At 43.2% G+C, this 24,699-nt stretch overlaps 2 protein-coding genes across 2 annotated transcripts; both read left to right on the forward strand.

Annotated features, from left to right (window-relative positions):
* Nucleotides 1-18,389: 18,389 nt before the first annotated feature.
* On the forward strand, nt 18,390-21,962 carry LOC147859020 (glucan 1,3-beta-glucosidase-like). Its single transcript, XM_087325922.1, has 7 exons — nt 18,390-18,668; nt 19,463-19,582; nt 19,780-19,968; nt 20,104-20,444; nt 20,538-20,708; nt 21,042-21,391; nt 21,524-21,962. The coding sequence occupies exons 1-7, from the start codon at nt 18,453-18,455 to the stop codon at nt 21,733-21,735; spliced, it is 1,599 nt and encodes a 532-aa protein (XP_087182048.1). The 5' UTR covers nt 18,390-18,452; the 3' UTR covers nt 21,736-21,962.
* Nucleotides 21,963-22,538: 576 nt separating this feature from the next.
* On the forward strand, nt 22,539-24,503 carry LOC147859021 (pentatricopeptide repeat-containing protein DOT4, chloroplastic-like). Its single transcript, XM_087325949.1, has one exon. It carries the CDS (start codon nt 23,097-23,099, stop codon nt 24,489-24,491), a length of 1,395 nt encoding a protein of 464 aa, XP_087182075.1. The 5' UTR covers nt 22,539-23,096; the 3' UTR covers nt 24,492-24,503.
* Nucleotides 24,504-24,699: the final 196 nt, after the last annotated feature.

Genomic DNA, 24,699 nt, shown 5'->3' on the forward strand with positions numbered 1-24,699 from the left:
GTGGTATCTACGCTGGATGTGTTTCGTCCGGGAATGGTAGGCCGCGTTCTTCGCAAGGTGGATGGCACTCTGACTGTCGCAGTAGAGTCGGTACTCCTCTTGCCGGATACCGAGCTCTCTAATGAAGTCCTTCATCCATATTATTTCCTTGCCGGCTTCAACAGCCGCCATGTACTCCGCCTCCGTGGTTGACAACGCAACCGTCTTCTGCAGCCTCGACTGCCACGAAACAGCTCCCCCTGCATACGTCATCACATACCCTGATGTGGACCGGCTGGTATCTGCATCAGCCGACATATCCGAATCGGTAAAGCCGTCGAGTTCGGCCTTACCGGAGCCGAATCGGAGGCACACGTTTGCCGTGCCCTTCAGGTATCGGAGTATCCACTTGACCGCGTTCTAGTGCTCTTTGCCGGGATTGCTCATGTACCGGCTCACCACTCCGACTGCGTATCCTATGTCCGGTCTTGTACACACCATTGTGTACATCAAGCTTCCGACGGCAGAGGCATATGGTACTTTCATCATGTCCTCCTTCTCAGCCTTTGTCTTGGGGCTTTGCTTGCTGGACAACTTGCAGTTTGCCGGGAGGGTTGACCCGACCGGTCTTGCTTCCGACATGTTGAACCGTTGAAGCACCTTTGTCACGTACTTCTCCTGTGACAGCCACAACTCCTTCTTCTTCCGGTCCCGGATGATGTGCATCCCTAGTATTTGCCTCGCCGGACCCAGGTCCTTCATTGAGAAGGTTCGGTGAAGCGCTTTCTTCAGCGCCCGTATCTTAACCTGGTCCCGTCCGACGATCAACATGTCGTCCACGTACAGGAGGAGTATTAGAGAGTCTCCTCCTTCGAACTTCTTCACAAACACGCAGTGATCAGACTGCGTTTTGTGGTACCCTTCGTCGGTCATGAAGGAGTCGAACTTCCGGTACCATTGCCGGGGAGCCTGCTTCAGTCCGTAAAGGCTCTTCTTCAAACGGCATACCAGGTGCTCCTTCCCTTTCTTCTCGAATCCTTCCGGTTGCTGCATGTAGATCTCTTCTTCGAGGTCACCGTGAAGGAATGCCGTCTTCACGTCCATCTGTTCTACCTCGAGGTCCATGCTTGCCGCTATGCTCAGCACCGTCCGGATGGAGGTCATCTTCACTACCGGGGCAAATATCTCGTCGAAGTCGACGCCCTTCTTCTGCTGAAACCCCTTCACCACGATCCTGGCTTTGTATCTCGGGGGGTTCCCGAGATACAAAGCCTGGTATGCCGGGGAGCCTGCTTCAGTCCGTAAAGGCTCTTCTTCAAACGGCATACCAGGTGCTCCTTCCCTTTCTTCTCGAATCCTTCCGGTTGCTGCATGTAGATCTCTTCTTCGAGGTCACCGTGAAGGAATGCCGTCTTCACGTCCATCTGTTCTACCTCGAGGTCCATGCTTGCCGCTATGCTCAGCACCGTCCGGATGGAGGTCATCTTCACTACCGGGGCAAATATCTCGTCGAAGTCGACGCCCTTCTTCTGCTGAAACCCCTTCACCACGATCATGGCTTTGTATCTCGGGGGGTTCCCGGCATCTCCCGGTTTCAGCTTGAACACCCACTTGTTTCGAAGTGCCCGCTTTCCTTTCGGCAACTCCACAAGTTCATATGTGTGGTTCTCATGCAGGGAATCCATCTCGTCCTGCATGGCACTCAACCACCTGCGGCTCTGGGTGTCATGCTTTGCTTCTTCAAAGCTCTCCGGCTCCCCTTCGTCGGTTAGCAGCACGTGCTCTGGTTCCGGAAATCTCCGGGGGGCCCTTCTCTCTCTTAGAGGATATCTCCGTTCCGGAGCTTCGGTAACCGGTTCTTCCGATTCTTCTTCATCCGAATCCATTTCGGGATCGGGGCCGGTTCCGGTATCATTTTCATCTTCTTCGGCCGGTTCTGTTTCTTCACCGTCTTCGGCCGGATCCTCGAGTGCTAACCGGTCTCTTGCCGGTCGGGACTGCTCCTCGTAGAGTTGATCCTCACCGGTCGACTTGGAGCTCTTCATCTTCTTCTCCGACTCCCAGTCGGCAAGTGTCTTGTTCTCCATGAAGATGATATCTCGACTCCTGAATATCTTCTTGTCGACCGGGTCCCATACTCGGTAGCCGAACTCGTCATCGCCGTAACCGAGGAATATGCATGGCTGGGTCTTTGGATCTAGCTTTCCTCTCCGGTCCTTAGCCACATGCACATATGCGAGGCACCCGAACACCTTCAGATGCCGGTAGGATACTTCCCTACCGGTCCACACTCTCTGCGGCGTGTCTCCGTCCAAAGGTACTGAGGGTGATCTATTTATCACGTATGTCGCCGTCGACATCGCCTCAGCCCAAAACCCCTTGGGTAATTTCGCATGCGCCAGCATACTCCGGACCCTCTCCATTATGGTCCGGTTCATCCTCTCGGCCAGCCCGTTCAGTTCCGGCGTCTTCGGCACAGTAAACTCGAGCCGGATTCCCTTCGAGCGACAGTACTCCGCGAACTGCCCCTGGTATTCTCCTCCGTTATCCGCTCGTATCGCTTTCAGCTTCTTGCCGGATTCTCTTTCCACCCTCGCGTGGAGTTCTTTGAAGACGGACAACACTTGGTCCTTTGTCTTCAACGGTGCCGTCCACAGCTTCCGGCTGTGATCATCAATGAAAGTCACGAAGTACTGGGCTCCGCCATGTGACTTCGTTTCTACCTGACACACATCAGTGTGCACCAAGTCCAATGGTGCGCTACGTCTCGTCGGTGGCCTTGAGTGGAAGGAGGTTCGGTTCTGCTTACCGGCCAGGCAATCGGTGCACTTCTCCAGGTGCACATGCTTCACTGGAATAAGGTTGTCTTCTGCAAGCCTCTTCATCCCCTTCTCACTCATGTGGCACAGTCTTTTGTGCCACAGCTCACCGGCAGTGTCGACTGCCACGTTCAACTCCTCCGGACATAGCCGGGAATTCATCAGGTACAGTGTGTTGATCTTCCGGGCCCGAGCTACTATCAGGCTCCCTTTGCTGAACTTCATGACACCGTTCCGGATGCTACCCGTGTAGCCTTCATCGTCTAGCCTCCCGGCCGAAATCAGGTTCAATCGAACCTCCGGAACGTGTCGGACATCCTTCAGCAGCATTTTGCATCCGGTCGGGGTTGTCAACCATACGTCTCCTATGCCGGCAATCCGGCACGTACCTTCATTTCCCATCCGAACACAGCCATGTTCACCGGTTGTGTAGGATGAGAAGTATCTCCTTTCCGGGGTCAGGTGGAACGACGCTCCGGAATCGACCACCCAGGTAGTCTCATCGCCGGCAATGTTTAGTTCACCTTCTTCGGTGATGAGCATGATCTCCTCTTCACTTGCCGCGAGTGCCGTCGTTCCTTTCCGGTCCTGCCCTCGCCGATCCGGACCTCTCCGGTCCGTGGCTCCCCGGTATGCACCGTTTCTCTCCGGTGACTTCTTCGAATCGGTGTCGCCGGCTCCGTTGTCTTTTCGGTAATGCCGACAGTTCTTCCGGAAGTGCCCCGGCTTCCCACAGTGGAAGCATGTGGGTCTTCCTCTTGACTGCGACCGGGTCCCCGACTTCTCCCGTCTTTGCGGACTCCGGTTCCATTGTCTTCCCCGTTCCGATTCGGTAAGCAGCGCCTTCGAGTCGGAGGCCGGTTCTTTATCTCTCCGACGCGCATCTTCGTTCAAAATACTTGTCTTTACCGTTTGTAGGGACAAGTTATCTTCGGTGCAGGAGGTGCTGAGAGTCACCACCAAGTTCTCCCAGCTGTCCGGCAATGTACACATCAGGATGATGGCTTGCATTGCATCCTCCAACGGGAACTTGATCGCCGCAAGCTGGTTCACGAATCCCATGAACGTGCTTACGTGTTCCACCATACTCTCGCCGTCCCGGTACTTGAGGTTCACTATCTTTCTCATCAGGGAGGTCCGGTTCAACGCATTCTTCCTCTCGTAGAGGCCCGACAGCTTCCTCCACATCTCATATGCGTTGGTGTCGTTCGCCACGTGTTGTAGAACGCTCACGTCGACGTATTGCCGAATGGTTGCAACGGCTTTCCGGTTCCGAAGCCTCCATTCCGACTCAAGTACCCCCTTCGGTATTTCCGACCTGTCAATCGGTTCGTACAGGTCCCGAACAATCAGAAGATCCTCCATCTTGATCTTCCAGTCGGCGTAATTCTGCGCATTCAGCACCATCATCCCCGGCTGCCCGCTACTGCCGCCTTCCATTTTCTGCACTGTCGTCGCTCTGATACCACTTTGTCGAGAATCAACGCTCCGATTCGCCTTCACCGCTCGGCCACAACCGAGCAATCACGAATCAATGCAGCAGAAAAATAGGAAACACAGAGAAAGACACGATAACACACGGATTAACGTGGAAAACCCTATACGGGAAAAACCACGGGAGTGCAAGACTCCAAACTATCACTATACGCGGGAATGTACAATGGCGAGCTGCAAGGCGACGACCTTGAGCTCGCTGTCCTCGCCACAGGCGGCGGTAATGCACAGAGGCAACGACCTCCTCGTCTCTCTCTCTCTCTCTCTCGGCTGCTCTCTTCACTCTCTCTAAGTGAAAAAACAGAAAATGAGCAACAACAGCAGCAGCAATAAACTGTTTGCCCTAAGTCATATTTATACACATATGACTTTCGGGCTATTTACAAATGTAGCCTCAAGGGCCCTTGGCAAACATATTCACAGATATGTCCTCGCATCCGTATCTCTCTCCGGGTACATACGTCATCCGGCTCCGTAACCGGGGTCTTCAGCATCCGGCTCCGTAACCGGGGTCTTCAGCATCCGGCTCCGTAACCGGGTACTCTTCATCCGGCTTCATGCCGGGTACTCTTCATCCTACGGTTCCGTAACAGCCTCCGGGCTTGCCGTCATTCATCTCCGGACATCCCATCCGGAGGGACCGAAATCCCAACAGGTTTTCCACCACAATGGACCATGAACACAGTGGCCCCTATACATAAAGGAGGGAACCCAATGGACCCAAATGTTAAGAAAACGTGAAGAAGGCACTCAGGCTCTTCTTATGTGCGCGGCGGATCGTGGTGTGCTAGATCGTTTAGTGCTCAAACACAGAAGGGAAGGGGAAAGGAGACTTACCTCTGTAGCAGCCAAAACTTCTTCTATTTCATTTACACGCGGAGCTCTACTTGCTCTCGTCTATTTCTCTCTTTTCCTCTCACTCTCTGAGCTCTTCCTCTCTTTCCTCACTCTCTCACTCAAAGTTCTACTTCCTGTGTATTTCTTCCTCTTACTTACCTACTCTCTTACTTTTTACCTAAGTAATAAGTTACTTACGTATGCAGCTAATTAGCTGTCAGTCGCTAAATAGCTGTCAGTAGCTAATTAGATGTCAGTAGCTAATTAGTTGTTTCTCCTTTATGTTCACAAGTAGCTAAATAGCTACTATAGATTATTTCCTAATAAGCATCACATACCATGTTGAGCTTGCTTCCCAACACTCCCCCTCAAGCTCAACTTATCCTTTCTTGGGGTTATCTACCACTTCTTTTCCATGATGCTTTTCAGCCATCATATCAGTGTCTACAACTCCCATCATGTTCCGAAACTGTGTATGCTTTTCCACACTCAATCCCTTTGTGAGAATATCAGCAACCTGCTGATTTGTATTCACATACACCAGATCAACTTCTCCTTCAATCACTTTTTCTCTAACAAAGTGATAATGCACTTCAATGTGCTTTGTTCTTGCGTGGAACACTGGGTTTTTTGCAACCTGAATGCTGCTCATATTGTCACACCAGATTGTGACAGTACCATATATATACTCTCCCAAATCAGCAAGCAATCTTCTAATCCATACCTCTTCACAAGTGGCTATGGCAACTCCTCTGTACTCAGCTTCAATACTAGACAATGCAACAGTAGCTTGTTTCTTGCTACTCCATGAAATACCTGCACTTCCCAATGTAAACATATATCCACTTGTGGATCTTCTATCTGTTTGGCTTCCAACCCAATCAGCATCTGTATATCCTTCCAGATTTATGTCCAAATCAGCCCTGCAAAACAGTCCATAGTTCTGAGTAGCTTTTACATACCTCAGAATTCTTCTAATGCGGTCCAAATGCGGCTTTGTTGGCTGTTGCATAAATTGGCTAACTAATCCAACTGCATAACTCAAATCAGGTCTTGTTATGGTCAAATAAATAAGGTTGCCCACCATAGACCTGTACATGTTTACATCTTCTATTTTGACTCCCAAATCAGCCCTCAATTTGCAGTTTTTATCTAGTGGTACTCCAATAGGTTTGCATCCGAGCATACCATACTTTTTCAACATAGTTGTTGCATATTGTCTTTGCAACACACATATACCATTTTCAGATCTGATGATTTCAATACCCAAAAAATATCTCAGATCTCCCAAATCTTTCATATGAAATTTCCTTTCCAAATTTCATTTCAGCTTACTTATTTCATCCATGAAATCACCTCCAATGATGAGATCATCAACATAAATCAGAATCACAACAATACAATCATCTTTCCTTTTAACATACAATGATGAATCAGCCTTTGACATTTTGAAGTCAAGTTTTTTCAGATAATCTGAAAGTTCTCTGTGTCATGTTCTTGGTGCCTGTTTCAGTCCATAGAGAGCCTTTTTCAGCTTACATACATAATCTAGATGCTTCCTATCTTCAAAACCTGGTGGTTGACACATATACACTTCTTCTTCCAAGTTACCATGTAAGAAGGCATTTTTTACATCCATATGATGAAGAAACCAACTTCTGGATGCACCTACAACCACTAATGTCCTCAATGTTGCCATCTTTGCAACCGGTGCAAATGTCTCATCATAATCAATTCCTTGCATTTGGGCATATCCCTTTGCAACCAATCTTGCTTTATGTCTACTTACATTCCCACTGGAATCATGCTTTGTCTTGTAGACCCATTTGCAACCTACCACATTTTTTCCTTTTGGTAACTTCACCAAATCCCATGTTCTGTTTTCAGCCAATGCATCAATCTCTTCTTGCATTGCATCCACCCATTTCTTCTCAGTTTTAGCCTCATCAAAACTACTTGGATCAGGGATCTGTACCACCTTAGACATATATGCATAATGCATAGCCATATATGTATCATAACCAAATCTTTCAACAGTTTTTTTCTCTCTATCTGATCTTCTCAGTTTCTGATTTGCATCCTTCAATGCTTTTTCCATACCAGGGATTTTCAATCCTCTTATACCAAGAAAATCATCCAATGATATATCTGAATCCTCATCTTCCATGTTTTTAGACAAGTCATCCAACATTTCATACTCTGGCATTTTCTGTTTTCCTTTTTTATCATCACATTTTTTGTGTCCTCCACTTTTTCCACTCCAAGAATTCGAGTCAGATTTACCATCTGAGCTTTTTGATGGTCCAGAACATTCTGTTGATGTTGGACTTTGTTGTCCAACCTTGCTTCCATCTCTGTGGCAGTCTTCTACATTTTCAGATTTGTCTCTGTCTTCAATCTCATTGTCTTCATCAGTCTTTGGATTCTGTTTTGGACTGTACCAGCTGGCTAACTCATCAAAAATTACATCCCTACTTGTCACAATCTTCTTTGTTACAGGGTTATAACATCTATACCCTTTTTGTTCTTCTGAATAGCCAACAAAAATACATTTTTCTGCTTTTGGATCCAGCTTACTTCTTACTTCTGCAGGCACATGTACATATGCAAGGCATCCAAACACTTTTAAGTGTTCTAAACTAGGTTTCCTTCCATAGAAACACTCTTCAGGAGTTGCTTCATGTACTCCCAATGTTATACATCTATTTAGAATATAATTTGTTGTATTTACAGCTTCTGCCCAATAGTACAATGGCATATTCTTCTTTGTCATCAAAGCCCTTGCAATGTTCACCAATGTTCTGTTTTTCCTCTCAGCAACTCCATTTTGCTGTGGAGTATATCTACATGTGAACTGTCTTCTTATTCCCTGATTGCATAGAAAATCAGAAAATTCATTGGAGAAATACTCTCCTCCTCCTTGTACCTGCCTGCTTTTCTACCATGCATTTAAACTTACAAAAACATTCAAACACTTCACTTTTCTCTTTCATGAAATACACCCATGTTTTCCTTGAGCAATCATCAATAAAAGTTACATAGAATCTGCAGCCACCGATAGATGCATTCTTAGTTGGTCCCCATACATCCGTATGTACCAAATCCAATAGATTTTTACTTACATGTCTTTCATGAGGGAATGGCAACCTATTTTGCTTTCCATATTGACATGCTTCACATATCTTTCCCATTTCACAATTTTTCAGTTTTGGCAGTCCAGCGACTGCATCTTTTCTCAACATATTCTTTAGGGTTTGCATACTTATGTGGCCAATCCTTTTATGCCACATTTCTACATCTGAGACTACACTCATTCCATTTGCAAACATAGCTGAAATCTATTTAGGCATGTCAACATCCAAAATAAACATTCTTCCTTGTCGTTTTCCTTTTGCAATGAGCTTCCCATTCTTTTCTATATAGCATCCACTTTGCTTAAACTTTACTTGCATACCTTGCTCTACTATCTGTCCAACAGAAATCAGATTCTTAGCAAGATTTGGAACATGCATTACATTCAACATATACTTAGTCTTTCCTTTTTCTTCCCACAATGGGATATCTCCAACATGTTCTATTTGGTGAGTACTATTATCACCCGTCTGTACATAGCCAGGAATCTCTGGTTCTCTCAACCTTTCAAACCAGTTTGCATGTCCAGTCATATGGTTAGATGCCCCCGAGTCTACATACCATGTAAACTCTTCATTACATTTCTGTGAGCTTTCAGCCATTGCTGCTATCTCATGTTGTACCACAAATGCACCATCTTTTTCACAATCTTCACTAGTTTGGGCATAGTTATTCTGCTATCTCTTTCCTCTTTGCTCATCATTTTGCTTCTTGTAACATTCAGCTTGTGTGTCGCCTGGTTTTCCACAATACCAACAGCCATCATCATTTACATATATTTGCTTACCTCTACCTTGGTTGCTCCCCCTACCTCTGTTGTTGTTTCTTCCTCTAATGGTTTGTTGTCCTCTTCCTTGATAACCATTATTGTTGGTTCTTGCTGAGCCAAATCTTCCATGGCCTCTTCCTCGGCCTCTTCCGGCACTATTATATAGGGCTTGCCCCTCATTCTCAAGATTTCCTTTATTTACATCATCCATCTGATTCCTTTCTTCTACTACAAGCATTGAAACCAAATCTGGAAAACTTGGGATACTATCCCTTGTAAGCATAGAGGTTTTAAAACTTTTGTATTGAGGTCCCAAGCCTCTCAAGCATATTTCTACCTTATCATCATCTTCTATCTTTACATTGATAGAAGCAAGTGATTCACATATGCTCTTTATTTTCAAAGCATACTCATTTATTGACATCTTACCTTTTTCTAAGGTATTTAGCTCAGTCTTCAACTGTAGCTTTCTAGCTTTTGTGTTTACTGCAAACAGTTTTACCAAACTGTCCTAAGCTTCTTTTGGGAGCATAGCATCCTGTATGTGCCCAAGCATCGAATCTGAGATGCTAAGTGAGAGCCAATGCATTACCTTCCTTGCCCCTTGATTCCAATCTTTGAATGCTTTAATCTGTGCTCTTGTGGCATTTTCTTTTGGGATCTCCGGAGCCTCTTCTAGGTCTCCTTCAATGTAATCCCAGTATCCTTTCCCCATTAGGAAATTTGTCATTCTAAATTTCCACACCAGGAAATTGTTTTTATCTAGTTTCTCTGTAACTATTTGGCTCGCATTCTCTGCAGCCATTATCTCTTCCAAACTAGGGTTTTTGCTACGATTACTTCAACAAGTAACTTTCTGATTCAGATCAGCAAACAGAGAATTACCTTTCTCAGATCTATGCACTTCTGTACTCTTCTTTATGAGCAACTTGCTCTGATACCATGTTAAGAAAACGTGAAGAAGGCACTCGGGCTCTTCTTATGTGTGCGGCGGATCGTGGTGTGCTAGATCGTTTAGTGCTCAAACACAGAAGGGAAGGGGGAAGGAGACTTACCTCTGTAGCAACCAGAACTTCTTCTATTTCATTTACACGCGGAGCTCTACTTGCTCTCGTCTATTTCTCTCTTTTTCTCTCACTCTCTGAGCTCTTCCTCTCTTTCCTCACTCTCTCACTCAGAGTTCTACTTCCTGTGTATTTCTTCCTCTTACTTACCTACTCTCTTACTTTTTACCTAAGTAATAAGTTACTTACGTATGCAGCTAATTAGCTGCTTGTAGCTAATTAGCTGTCAGTAGCTAATTAGTTGTTTCTCCTTTATGTTCACAAGTAGCTAAATAGCTACTATAGCTTATTTCCTAATAAGCATCACATACCATGTTGAGCTTGCTTCTCAACACCAAATACATATAGGACCATTATGATAGGCCATACGCTCGCTAAACTATATGGTGCAATAATGGAAGCGGAGCTTAGCGATTATATGGAAACATTAAGTCTTCGAGCACCTGAGCAAGTTGGCTTTAGATGACGAGCCTTCTCCACTATTGACCATATCTTCACACTTAGGTGCTTAATTGACCAGACAAAGGCTCATAAGAAGAAACTATATTGTTGCTTTGTGGACTTCCGCAAAGCCTTTGACACAGTTCCTAGGGAGAAGTTGTTTGATAGACTTAAGAGCTTGGAGATACCAAATGACATGATCTAGGCAATTTATGCCCTATATAAGTAAGTCTCTGGGTGCGTAAGATGCCCAAGTGGCCTATCCGATTGTTTCACTAGCACCATTGTTGTAAAACAAGGTTGCCCCCTATCTCCGACTCTTTTTGGGATCTACATTGATGAGGTCACTGATTTTATTGCTCATAAAGGAGGCAAGGGAGTAGTTATTGGGGATACGCAAGTTAGTCTCTTACTCTACGCAGAAGACATTGTCTTGCTCTCAGAGTCAGAACATGACCTACAAAAGCATCTTAATGCCCTAGATGACTTTTGTACACAACAAGGATTGGTAGTGAATCTAGTGAGAACTAAAGTCCTTATCTTTCATACATCGTCCCAAGTTAGGAGTAAATGTCACCTAATCCTCTCTCATAAACTAGTTGAGGTAGTTGGATAATATGTATACTTGGGAGTCACTTTAGTGCTCGCTCAGGTAAATTCTTGATGACCCAAGCAACCAAAGATAGGCTAACGAGAGGGTATTCATCCCTCTCACTCTTAGAGAGACAATGCCACCAGACATACTTTCAAGAACAACGGACTAAGGGATGGCTCTTCGACTCATTAGTGACCCCTTCCCTCATGTATGCATCAATAGTATGGGCTCTAGGTCTACCATCTTTCATGTGGACGCAATTAGAGAGACCTTTGGTGACGATGTTATCACATCAACTCCGAAGCAAATCGACAATACCACATGACATTATTAGAGCAGAGTTCAATCTGCCCCCGATGTTAGTAGAAGCACTGTTTCAAGTGGTAGTTTTTATTCATCGAATACATAGCCAACCACAAGATAGGATATCCCGTCGAGCGTTTGAGGCATCTCAATCCCTACATGTGTCTAGAGACACTAGCTCTTGGTATAGCACTGTGGTGAGTTGGTTACTTGCAAACGACATAGACATTAATAACCTACGCCCCCCCTTAAGTACAACCATGGGACTGAGCAAACTCTAATATCTCATGAAGACCGTAATAAAGTGATACACCAAGAAAAATGGCAAATTTACACTCGATATAAATGGATCACCCCACGAGAGCCACTCCCATCTAAAATGTTGTACTATAAGGAACACTTCTTGCACTTCTCTCAATTAGGTTTTATTACACGACCAAGATATCTAGATACATTCTTATCAAATGCACTAAGGGTTACCATTGGACAACTTAGGATATCAGCTCACCAACTTGAGATTGAGAATGGTCGGGCTAATAGAGTCCCTAGGGAGGAAAGGCTATGTAGGTTGTGCCACATAGAGATAGAGGATGAGTATCACTTCACATGCAAGTGCCCAACTTATGCCGAGATACGAGTGGAATACCAAGACATATTAGGACCCTCTCCCATCCTCTCCAAACTATTAGATACCCAAGAGACTAGGTAGGTATATCTTAGAGCTAAAACAACATAGGGAGAATAAATTACAAAGTGTTAACCATAACCCTTTTACTATTCATCAACTTGTAACTAGTGTAATTTTTTAGGAACAAGGGGAGATGATGAATGTGGATACAATTACACCGCTCGGCCTCTCTCTTGAGGAAGCCGAAATGCAAAGAACAACCAAACACCCTCAGATGTTGGGCTTCAAAACAAGTCGACACGGAGTAGAAAGGATTAAGAAGATAAGGGAACTTGAGCTACATCGCCTAGAAGCTATGGTTGGGGTACCTTTTACATTGGGGCCACAGGCCACATCCACATCCACACTCTTTGAACTCCTGCTTCTCTTCGAGAGACTTGGATGGAAATGAAATTAGGCCTAGTATAACATCATTTTCATTGTAGAACATGTTTGTTATTTTATTTTACTAGAACTATTTAGCTTCAAACTCTATTTTTATTTTTATTTTTCACTTTCGATGAATGGATAAAAATCACATTTTTTGTTGTAAACCATTTGTCTCATGGGCCAATTTTGGCCTTAGAAGACGTTAATATATCTTTCTCTCTCTCTCTCTCTCTCTCTCTCTCTCTCTCTCTCTCTCTCTCTCTCTCTCTCTCTCTCTCTCTGTTTTGCCTTACATACACACACACAATCCTTTCGCTGCATCTCAACCACTCTTGCTCCTCATTCCTTTACACTTATATACTAAGCCCTAACTATGTGGACAAGTTCACACTAGGATACAAAGTGGAGGGAGTCGGCCTTTTATGCCAACACGGGCAAAAGCCCATCATGCCGATGGAGCGGACAATAGCCTTGTGGATGTCAGTCGAATGGTCAGATGAGATGAATCAGGAGAAGTTATTGGCGGCGCGGATCCAATAGCTCGAGCAAAGGTTGGAGGACGTGGAATGGGCGACCGCGAGGGTAGAAAAGGTAAGAAGAAGAACAAGGACTAGTTCGACCGGAAGCACCGACTCCGACCGTAGAAGATCGACGAAGGAGGTTGGGTGTTGGTCTACAACAACAGTCTCGACAATCACCACCGGTTGACCCGTGTAAGGATAGCGTGCAGAAGCAAGTAGAAAACTGAACATAGAAAATATGTAGGTTTAATGGAGACCTTGAATATACACAATACGCGGGAGAGACAAAGAGAGAGCACACAGAAAAAACTCAATTCAAAATAATACTCAATGTATACATAGGATGTGCTCAGTGAGCACTTTTATACAAGTCCATATGGACTGACAGAAGTACTAACACGTACTTCAATGCTCATAAATGAGCTCTACACTAACTCCCAAAATATATATTCCTACGCGGAATATCTTTCCAACGGCCTCGCGGTTTACGCACTGCTACGGCCTATTGTGCGCACGGTTTTACGCACCCAATTTACGCACTGGATTACGCACCCGATTACGCACCGAATGTTGAGCTTGTCTCTCAACACTCCCCCTCAAGCTCAACTTGAGGTTCCGTCCGTTCTTCCGGATCTACGCTCCGGTTCCTTCTTTTCACGCCTCACTCGCGTTCCTCGGCCTGTTCAATTCCGCGCGCCTCCACCCTTCCGGTCGGCTTGTCTGCTCACACGGCCCTTCTCAGCTTCCTTGTTGTTGCGGTGTTGGCGCCTCTTCTGCTGCCTTCTCTTCCGCTTGGCCCTTGGCTGATTCAACGTATCTGAATCAAACATCCGAACCGACTCGGCTTCCTCCGATCGGTTTTCTCTATCGTCCGAGTTGGCTGTCTCCAACTCATCTTTGGTCTTCTCGCCCTTGATGGCTTCATCTCCCCCATTCTTGGTTGTCTTCCACTCTTTCTTTTGACTGCTCCCCTTATGTACGCTTTCGGAATCTTCTGTGGATTCTCCCTTGGCTTCTTCAGCCGATCCGAAATCGAATTGGTCATCCGACTTGGCGTCGCGGTCTTCCGAAACTTCTCTCCCCCTTCCGCGGTCTTCCGGAACTTCTGTCCCCTTTCCGTGGTCATTCGGGACGTCTCTCTCCCTCAAGTTTGGCACGTCGAGGTGACGCAACCCAAGTGCACCCGAGAATTGCCGCAACTTGTCTAGACCAACAGGCTTGGTGAAGACGTTGGCGGTCTTCTGATCCATCGGAACATACTGAAGTTTGACTTCACCGGAGAGTACACGCTCACGGATAAAATGGAAGTGCACCTCAATGTGCTTAGTCCGGGCGTGGAAAACGGGGTTCTTTGCTAGCTGGATGTTGTTGAGATTGTCGCAGTAGATTGTCGTTGGATCAGATACCTCCACTTGCAGATCCTTAAGTAGGCGCTTCAACCAAATGGCTTCGCATGTCGTGACAACCGCTCCTCTATACTTGGCTTCGGTGTCAACAACACAACTGTTGGTTGCTTCTTGCTACTCCATGTGATCGTGGCACTCCCAAGAGAGAACGCGAAACCGGACGTGGATCGGCGATCGGTGACATTGCCGGCCCAGTTGGCATCGGTGTAGCCGACCAACTATAGGGCTATACCGGACCGATATAGTAGCCACCGGTCCTTAGTGCCGCTTACATACCGCAGTACGCATTGCGCACACTGAAGATGCTCCTCAATAGGGCACGCCATGAACTGACTAATCACCCCGACTGTGTAGCTGAGATCTGGTCGGGTGATGGTCAAGTATATAAGGCTTCCGACTACTTGTCGGAACCTCATCGGGTCGCATACCTTTCCGGAATTGGGGCGAAGCTTGACGGTTCTATCCAAAGGAGTCGAGACGGACTTACAATCGGCCATCCCGAATTTGAAGAGCATACTCAGCACGTAATGTCGTTGGCTGATCAGTATGCCTTCGGGGATGTGGATCACTTCGATCCCAAGGAAGTAATGAAGGTCACCCAAATCCTTCATGTCGAATGATGTCGCAAGCTGGAGCTTCACGCGGTCAATCTCACCTAGGTCGGCGCCGGTGATGACCAAGTCATCAACATAAAGTAAAATGCTAACCAGCCCGAGTCGACCTTTCCGGATAAACAGTGAGGAGCCTAATTTCAACGTCACAAAGCCCATCCGATGCAGTTGATGCGTGATCTTCGCGTTCCAGCCATGCGGGGCTTGCTTTAGTCCGTAAAGAGACTTCTTCAATCGACACACCGCCGAAGTGTTTGTTCCGGAGTGAAATCTGGGGGGTTGTACCATGTACACCTATTCCTCAAGCTCACCTTGCAGGAACGCATTCTTTACATCCATCTGATGTAAATGCCACCCCTTTGTCGCAACTACCATGAGCAAAACACGGACGGTCGTCATCTTCGCGACCAGTGCAAACGTCTCATCGTAGTCAATGCCGTGTTGCCGCGCGTAACCTTTTGCTACTAACCAGGCCTTGTATTGGTTGACTGAGCCGTCAGTGTCGTACTTGACCTTGTACACCCACCTTGCTAGCAATCAACATATCATCAACATACAAAACCAAGATAATCAAGTTGCCATCTCTTGCCTTCTTGGTGTACAAGACTTCTACGAAAACCTTGAGACTGCATAAATGCATCAAATTTATGATACCATTCTCTTGGTGCTTGTTTCAAACCATACAAACTCCTTTCGAGCTTACAAACCATCTTCTCTTTGCCTTTAGACACAAAACCTTCAGGCTGCTACATATATATGTCTTCATGCAGATCGCCATGTAAAAAGTCGGTCTTCACATCCATCTGTATGAGCTCCATATCTTCAGCTGCAACTAAGCCCAAAACGATTCTTAATGTAGTCATCTTGACTAGAGCCGAGAAGATCTCATCAAAATCAACTCCATATTCCTACTTGTATCGTTTTGCAACCAATCTTGCTTTGTACTTTGGTGAGGAATCAGAAATTACCTTCATTTTATAAACCCATTTGCATGGAAGTGTTTTCTGCCCTTTAGGCAACTGCACCAAATCCCAAGTGCCATTTTTCTCAAGAGATTCCATCTCTAACAACATGGCTTTATACCATTTCTTATTGTCTTGTCTGCCCATTGCTTCCTTGAAGCAAGTCAGTTCGCCACAATCAGTTACCATGACATAATCAGCCACATTGTTTGCATTAGAAACAAATTTGTCAGGCTGTCTAGTAACTCTAGACGATCTCCTAACCCAATGCTCATTGTTTGGTAGTTGTTGAGCTTGCAAATCATCATTTTCAACTTCTTGTCCAGACATTTCTGCCTGCAAATCAGCATTAATAGTTTGTTGTTCTAGCCGTTCCTGCACATTTGGTGGCTCATCATTACTGGCAAAGGTTGGTTGATCATTTCCAGCCTCATTTTCTGCATTTGCCAGTAAGTTTACAAGAGGTGTTTCGGGCACATTTTTCTGTCTAAAAGGTATTTCTTCTCAGAATACAACCCTCCGTACTTCCTCGGTCTTTTCGGGTTGTTTATGCATGCGATTTTCCCGGAAGATAATATCATTGTTGCGTACTATTTTTCTTTTCTTGGGATCCCACAATCTATACCCCATTTCACCCTTGTCACTGTAGCCTAGGAAAATACATTTGCAGAACTTTGGCTTGTTGAGTTCAATTCTCAACAAGTTGATTAGACAATTTGGATAGAGGAATAAATTGGTGAGTAAATTGATTAGGCTCATGAAGTTATTAATTTATAACTTCATTAATAAGGTAATCCTAATTCATTTCGTACATTAGTTGGTTTGAATAGAGGGATTGGAATGATAGCAATGGTCAAAGCTTAACTTACTTAATCAATCAAGTTAATTAGTTATTTCAAAAAGCTAACTTAATCATTTCCATAAGTTAACTAGGTTGACAAGAGTTCAAAAGAGATTTTTCATTTGATAAGTAAATAAAGAAAGATAGCTATGTGGTCATGATATGTTTGTCATTCATGACAAGTTACTATTGGTGCTCAATAATTTTACTATTGAATGTTGCAATTGGCACTCCATTTGAAGACATTCCACAAGAAGAAATGCCATAGTTTCTTAGATGGATATTCTCAAATCAATATAGCAAAAGTAAGACATAGAGAAAACAAGTCTTATGATGACAAGTGTCTTTTTAAAATCATACACAATTGATGAGTATGGAACTTAAAAATGACTTTGACTTCATACTCGCACTCTGTCACCTAATTGGTTGTTCAATCATGAAGCATTTTGAGTCGCAATCCATCCATTTCTATCACATTATGACTCTTACGACTAGATATATTAACTCTAATCTTGATTCAAAGATCACTCATGCCAATGCATGATACATCTCTCTCACAAAACTTGTATTGATATAAGCCCAATACTAGACCGTAGATAATTTGTCATAACTTATAAGTGGATTTCAAGCCAAACATGAATCAATAGCATTTTACCCAAACTGATCATGGGATGGGGTTTTCATGGTCTCCTAAAAAGCAGTTTGCATGTCTAACCTTTCAAACAACACTTTACATGATAGAGCACAATAATGAAACCCTCCCTTCATATGTGGTAGGCAAAATGCAATTAATGGATAAAAAAGTGTAAATGGGATGGTGCGTTGAGGAATATGAAGTTTATGGGTTTAAGATAACAACAATGGGCCAGATATAATGTTCATTGCAAAGAAAAAGGTTCATATTCTTACCTTTATAGCCTTTTGGTCAAGGATTCCATGTGGAAAGCATTCATTTTATCTTCTGAATTCAACACTAGAGTTTTGAATTTGTGGCAATTTATCATAAATGCCCTATTATTTCATGCATGGCATGATAGAAAGGAAGCTCAAAAGTGGACTATCAAAAAAAAGAGAAAGGTGTGTTCGCAAGTAGGTACTGCATCAAAAGAACATATTGGCAGGTAGTGCTAATAATGAGAAGGGGATATATGATTCCCACCTCATGAGAGACGGAGAGAGAGAGAGGCTTTGAAAATGATACAAAAGTCTTGGATTGCATTTAACCCGGGCGAAGAAAAAAGAAGAAGAAGAAGAAGAAGAAATGGAGACACCACACTCATGAGGGGCTTGAAAAGGAAGAGGACACCATGTTTGACCGATCTTCCTTCGCTCCTTCGTGGAGAAAGCAAAGGAAAGCAGATGAGCGGACAGATAGACGGACAAATGGACGCGGACATCTGGGACCCTCTCCACCTTCATATATATATATACATATACATCCCTCCCCTCCCAACACATACATTTCAGACACCAAGAGACAGACCAACAACTAACTAACTAACTAACCCAACACCATATCCTCTCTATGTCTATCTCTATCTCTGCTGCTGCTTGACTCACTTGTTGACTGTTATATATCTCTATAAGCCTGCTCTTCCTTTCTGTTTTTGTAGCAGAAATTATGGTTACAGTCAACAACTTCCCATCCCTTCGCTCCTCCTCCTTCTTCTTGTCCCTCTTCTGCTTGGCTATTGTTGTCTGTTGCTCAGTTGACAGAAGTAAGGTTGTAGCTGCAAGCGCCCAGAAAGTGGCAGGTGTGAACCTCGGAGGATGGCTTGTCATCGAGAAATGGATGAGACCCTCCCTCTGGGATGGCATACCTGAACCTGACCTTCTCGTAAGTCTTCAAGACTGCTCTATTCGGATTAGGATTAGGATTAGGGTTCTAGCTCTTAGTTTCTTTGGTGTCAGGTTTCCATATTAGAAGCTCATTTTATGCTTTTCGGGTTTCTTCCCGTGTTGTTGAGTTTCGTTTTGTAAAGCTTAATTTTTATGTTCCAAATGCTCATTTAAATTTTAGGGTTTCATTCTTGTAAAGTCTTGATCAACATTTTCTGGGGGGTTAGGGTTTCTTCTACTTTTTGCATCGCGATATCATTAAATGTTTAAAGTGTCTACTGTTTTATTCACTAAATGTTAATAATTGTAGGTTTATGGTTTCAAGCCTGATCATCATTTTTTGGGCTAGGGTCTCTCTTCTACATTATATAAATTTGGGGTTTTGCCTGTAGTGTGTTGTTCGTCTTTATTTTAGAGTTAGGGCTCTACTTTCTGCATTAACATTTCATTACAAGTTTTAGTGTTTCAACTCTAGACCATCGTGTTTAGAGGTTGAGTTTTCCGATATGAAGCTCAGTTTATGTTTTCACAGTTTCCTCCCTTAATTGCATGTTTTAGTAGCATTAGGGTTTCTTCTTGCAAGCCTTCATCTAACAAATCACACTTTAGAGTTGGGATTTCTTCAATTTTGTTACATTTAGAAACATGCTTACAAGTATTTATTCTCATAAGATGCGTTTTCTTTTTGCATTTCCCTTTTGCATCATTAGGATATTTGTACTTTTCTGGTTTATGTGGACTTTATTTTATTTTATTTGAATGTGGATGTTTTTTTTATTCGCGTGCTGAAAGGATGGATCACAAATACAATTAAAATCCACCACACTCCAAACCTATGTGGCTGCAGAAAGTGGAGGAGGGAGGGAAGTGGTTGTGAACCGCACAGAAGCATCCGGTTGGGAAACATTCAAGGTATAAATCAACTCCTTTATGATGATTTCATACTCTTTTTATAATTTGGTATTGTCTTCTTCACTTCTTTATGATGATTCTCCTCCTTTTTATGATGCTTTTCTCTTGTTTTGCGATGATTGTTGTCATTTTTGTTTACAATGACTTTTTCTTTTATCTTGAGTTTGCAATTTGGTTCCATTCTGGTTTTCAAATAGATATGGCGATATTCAGCTGGTGTCTACAGCCTCCGGGTATTCAACAATAAGTTTCTGACTGTCTCTCCTTCGAATGGAGATGTCACAGCAACTGCATCAATCCCGCAAGAAAACGAGAGATTCACTTTCACAAGAAACTCGGCCAACAACAGGGTGCATATTCAAGCTTCTAATGGAAACTATCTGCAGGTCAGAATTGACATATAATGTAATATTTATATCCTTCTTGAGTGGCCCAAATCCTATCTATAAAATCCCAATTTGTATTCAGAATTGGAAAGTTTTTATGAATGATACAATCAATCCGTTCTGGAAATTTCTCAGGCAAAAGATGTGACTCAACTTACGGCTGATTTTGTATCATCATCGGGCGAAATCGGATGGGATGACAATGCGGCAACATTTGAGATGATTATCAATAACCCATCTCCTTATCATGGAGAATATCAACTAGCCAATGGGTGGGGACCTGAGGTGGCCCCTAGGGTTTTCAAGGAGCATTGGGAATCTTTTATTACGGAATCAGATTTTGCGTACTTGAATAGTATTGGCATAAACATGGTCCGTATTCCTGTCGGATATTGGATTGCAAGTGACCCCAATCCCCCCAAGCCTTTTGTCTCGGGATCACTTCAAGTATTAGACAATGCATTCGATTGGGCTGAGTAAGTGAAAATTGTAATGAATTTAAATGGTGTGTGGAACTATGCAAGCTCGGATTATGGATTGTGAAAATGTGTTCTGGTGAATTTCTCTAGGAGGAACAACATTAAGATCATGGTAGACCTTCATGCGGTGCCTGGGTCACAAAATGGTCAAGAACACAGCGCTACGATTGATGGTGTTGCGGAATGGGCCTCAGGCAGTGATGCTGATGGAAAAAGCTATATCGATATCTCTCTTAATGCAATTGATTTTTTGGCATCGAGGTCAGTTTTTCTCTCCACACATTACTATGTATCTTTGGCATATTGAAATTACCAGCATATATGTATCCCTATGTAGTACATATTATATGACTATCTCAGAGAATTCTTGTCATTTTTAAAAATTTAGTAGTATTCTTGGAAATAACCAACTTGACTATGTGTTTTTTCCCGTATTGCTACATGGACAAAATTGTTTCTTAAAGAAATGAGTTATAAAGTATCGATGCATGAACTGTGAAACCATAATTTTCATTTGTACAACAATTAAGTAAATGGGTTACCGAGAATCAATGCACAAATTTCCGTGAATTTTCATGCATTTGCTTGTACCAGGTATAGTAAACGGAGTGGACTCTATGGCATTGAGCTACTCAATGAGCCCATAGCAAGCGTTGTTCCGCTTGATATCCTCAAGAGTTACTATAGACGTGGATATAGTATAGTACGCCAATATACTAGTACTTATGTCGTGCTTTGTCAACTTTTGGGAGCGGGTGCGAGCGATTTTGTGGACCTAGGTAGAGATTTCCAGAATGCTATCCTTGATCTTCACTATTACAATGTGTTTGGATCAAACTTTGCCGATCTCTCTGTGCAAGAGAACATCGACTACATCAACAATAATAGACGAAACGAGATTGAGAGCTTGAATCAGAATGGAAATGGACTCTTCACATTTGTTGGTATGTCAATATGTGGCTTACATACATCTTGTGTATATGTAAATATAATGTAATATATATGTATATATTGTTGCTAGATACATGTATATGTATACACACTCTGTAGCCAAATCGTTTGTGTTATTATAATAGGAGAATGGACAAATGAATGGGCGTATCGAGGGGCTACTAAAACGGACTACCAAGATTTCGGGCGAGCTCAATTGAAAGTTTATGGAGAAGCAACTGCTGGATGGTCTTATTGGAACTACAAGATCGACCGAAGTGATTTCGTCCAATGGGATTTCCATAGAAGTTATGAACAACAATATATCCTTAAGCCAGATAATGGTTGGAATCCTTGAGAGCACTTGATGATAGGTTCCTCTGCGATATAACTACAATGAAAAATAAAACCTTTGATTTGAAATTCAGCAGCCTTTTGCATTCCTCCATGGTAGTATGCCCATCCATCACACCATTATCAATATCAAACAATAATAATTGTATTGGCATAAATTTGCATCTACCGTGACAAATAAGCAAAAAGAATAGTTAAAAAAGTAATTATATTAAATGAGGAACTTTGGTATGTTGATATTGTGTCCAATTGTAGATAATGCACACAATAGAGTCCACAACTCCATTGACAACTTCAAGAAAACTAACATATTGCACCTTTACAACCAAGGTCACTCACAACCATGTTGCTAACATTAGAAACATACGAGAACACGAAGAAGTGACTTACCTTTGCAAATTGGTTTGGTATATACTAAGAGGGAGCAATACTTCATATGGGCATAATACATTGCATATTCAGTCAGTACCACATCAATATAGGAAATGTAAATCTTCAAAATCATCTTCTATAGCTTTGGCATGACTTTGGTGAACCATTTTATTCTCCTTGCAAGGGCTTCACCCATCTTGTTGGGACAAGAATGGCAAACATATGTGTATATGTAGAGGTTATCAAGGATTGAACACAATCATTATGACACATAATATCTCGTGTTCATGAACAAATGGCACATATCGACACTAGAGAGAATGGTATTCACCAATATTGACTTAAAGCTAAAGTGGATCAAGTATGAACTACACATAGAAGAGAGGTTCTTAAGATGGGAATCCATGAATCTTTGCAATATAATTGTGCCAATAGCTTGGCTATTGGAGGAACTAAATATGTCGTTTGTTACTAAAATAACAGCACCAATCCAAAGCATCGAGACATATAGGTTGCCGTCTTTCTTTGATTTTCAAGAATCATAGTGAGGTATGTCAATCCGAATATATTTGCATGAATTACAAATCATCTTGTGCATGACTAGATCTCAAATTCAAGTTCATTAGCAGTATTATTGCTCGGGTAAATGCATTGGGCGAATTTCGTAGCATGAACTGCTCCACATTATCGCCGTTCAATTTCACAGTTACATGCTCACTCCAGAGATAGAATGAAATGTGCCGTCATGACTGTCAAATCGCCTTCATACAGGGGTCTATCCGAGTCCCAAATCCGCAAGTGCGGGCCCACAAATTCTATTAGATTCATAATACAGAACTCTGATTCCGTTTATATGGGAACCCAAAGGCATATCAAATCAATATTCCTACCAAATTAAGAATGAATACGCTTTCACTATATGACCCCCAAACCCAAGCAAAATAGCTTCTCATCCACATTCTATGCTCTGGGCTGTTAATGTGAGTGAAGGAAATGAACAGGGTCTTGGAGATGATGATGGGTGGCTACAATAACATAACCTTTTCTCCACTAGTATTGGATGCATACACTTACATATGTCTCTTACAGGGGTGTTATACGAAGAAGAAGACGAAGACAAGGAAAGAGGAGGAGATTATCCTCAATGAAGGAAGAATCATACACAGCCATATCATCAAGATTGGGTTTAAGCACAATGTTTTTCTATGGACCACAATGGTTGACATGTATGCGAAACATGGATGTGACATGGATGATGCCATGTCAGTCTTCTATTCGATGCCCATACGAAACCTCGCATCTTGGAATGTCATCGTCTCAGGTTATGTTAAGCATGGGTATGTAAACTATGCATCTCATCTCATAAAGGATTTTATGATCCCAGAAGGCGTGACGCCAGATACCACAACTATAATGACGATGATACAGGCATGTTCAGTTATGAAAGATTTGGATAATGGGAGATTGCTTCATTCGTATGTGTTGTTGTATACTAATTTCAAGCTTGGGGTGCTTTTAACGAACTCATTGATTGACATGTATGCAAAATGTGGGAGTTTGGATGACTCTGGGGCAATGTTCGATAAAATGTTGACACCTGACATTGTTTCTTGGAACGCAATGATTTCAGCTTACGCTTCATCAGGGCATCCGGAAAAAAGCCTCGAGTGTTTCCAAGACATGCTTCAGAAAAGTGTTCATATGATCGACGATGTCACCATTTTGTGTGCCTTGAATGCATCTGCCAGTATAGGGAGCTTAGAGCAAGGCCATATGATTCATTCCCTTGCACTGAAAAGTGGTTTACAATGTGTGGAGAATGCTGTTATCAATATGTATGGCAAGTGTGGAGACATGGAATCTTGCCTAGTAGTGTTTGAGAGAATGCGACAAGACACTGTGTCATGGAATTCGATGATCTCAGGCTATGCACAAAGTGGGTGTGGCAGCCAGGCTGTAAAGTTGTTCATGTTGTGGCTCCACAACAATGTGAAACCAGACATTGTCTCTGTAGTCGGGGTCGCCTCCGCATGTGACCATTCAGGCCTAGTAGATGATGGGTGCCATTTGCTCACCGAAATGTATGGAAGTTGTACTAACAGTAACAGCGCACAAGAGCACCATATATGTATGATCGATATGTTTGGTCGAGTAGGTCGGGTCGATGAAGCGGCTGATTACATAGACAAAATGCCATGTCAACCTCTCGCCAATGCATGGAGGGCATTGCTTGGTGCTTGTAGAATCCATGGTGATGTTATGAAAGCACACGAAGCTGCGAGAGCTTCTTTGGAGTTGGAGCCAGAAAATGAGGTAGCACATATTTTGCTTTTCAACACTTATGCTGCAAAAGAAAGATCAATCCCAGCATATGATCAAACACATTAGCAAGTCTGTCACACTATTACATGTTGCAAATACAATATTGAAGATGGATCCTCCCAAAGTGTTCCGTATCGAACACTATGGTCGAGATGATAAGTGAGTGTGAACAATGTATGCTGTTTTACTACCACAGTTTATCTGAACTTGCTAGAGTTCATGTTTTTTTTGCCCTTCATTACATGTTGCAATAGAAGGCACACATAATACAACA

Source organism: Azolla caroliniana, unplaced genomic scaffold (genome assembly GCF_043228905.1).
Source record: "Azolla caroliniana isolate FFs.n. ecotype wild unplaced genomic scaffold, voAzoCaro1.0.p SCAF_10, whole genome shotgun sequence".
Taxonomy (NCBI): Eukaryota; Viridiplantae; Streptophyta; class Polypodiopsida; order Salviniales; family Salviniaceae; genus Azolla; species Azolla caroliniana.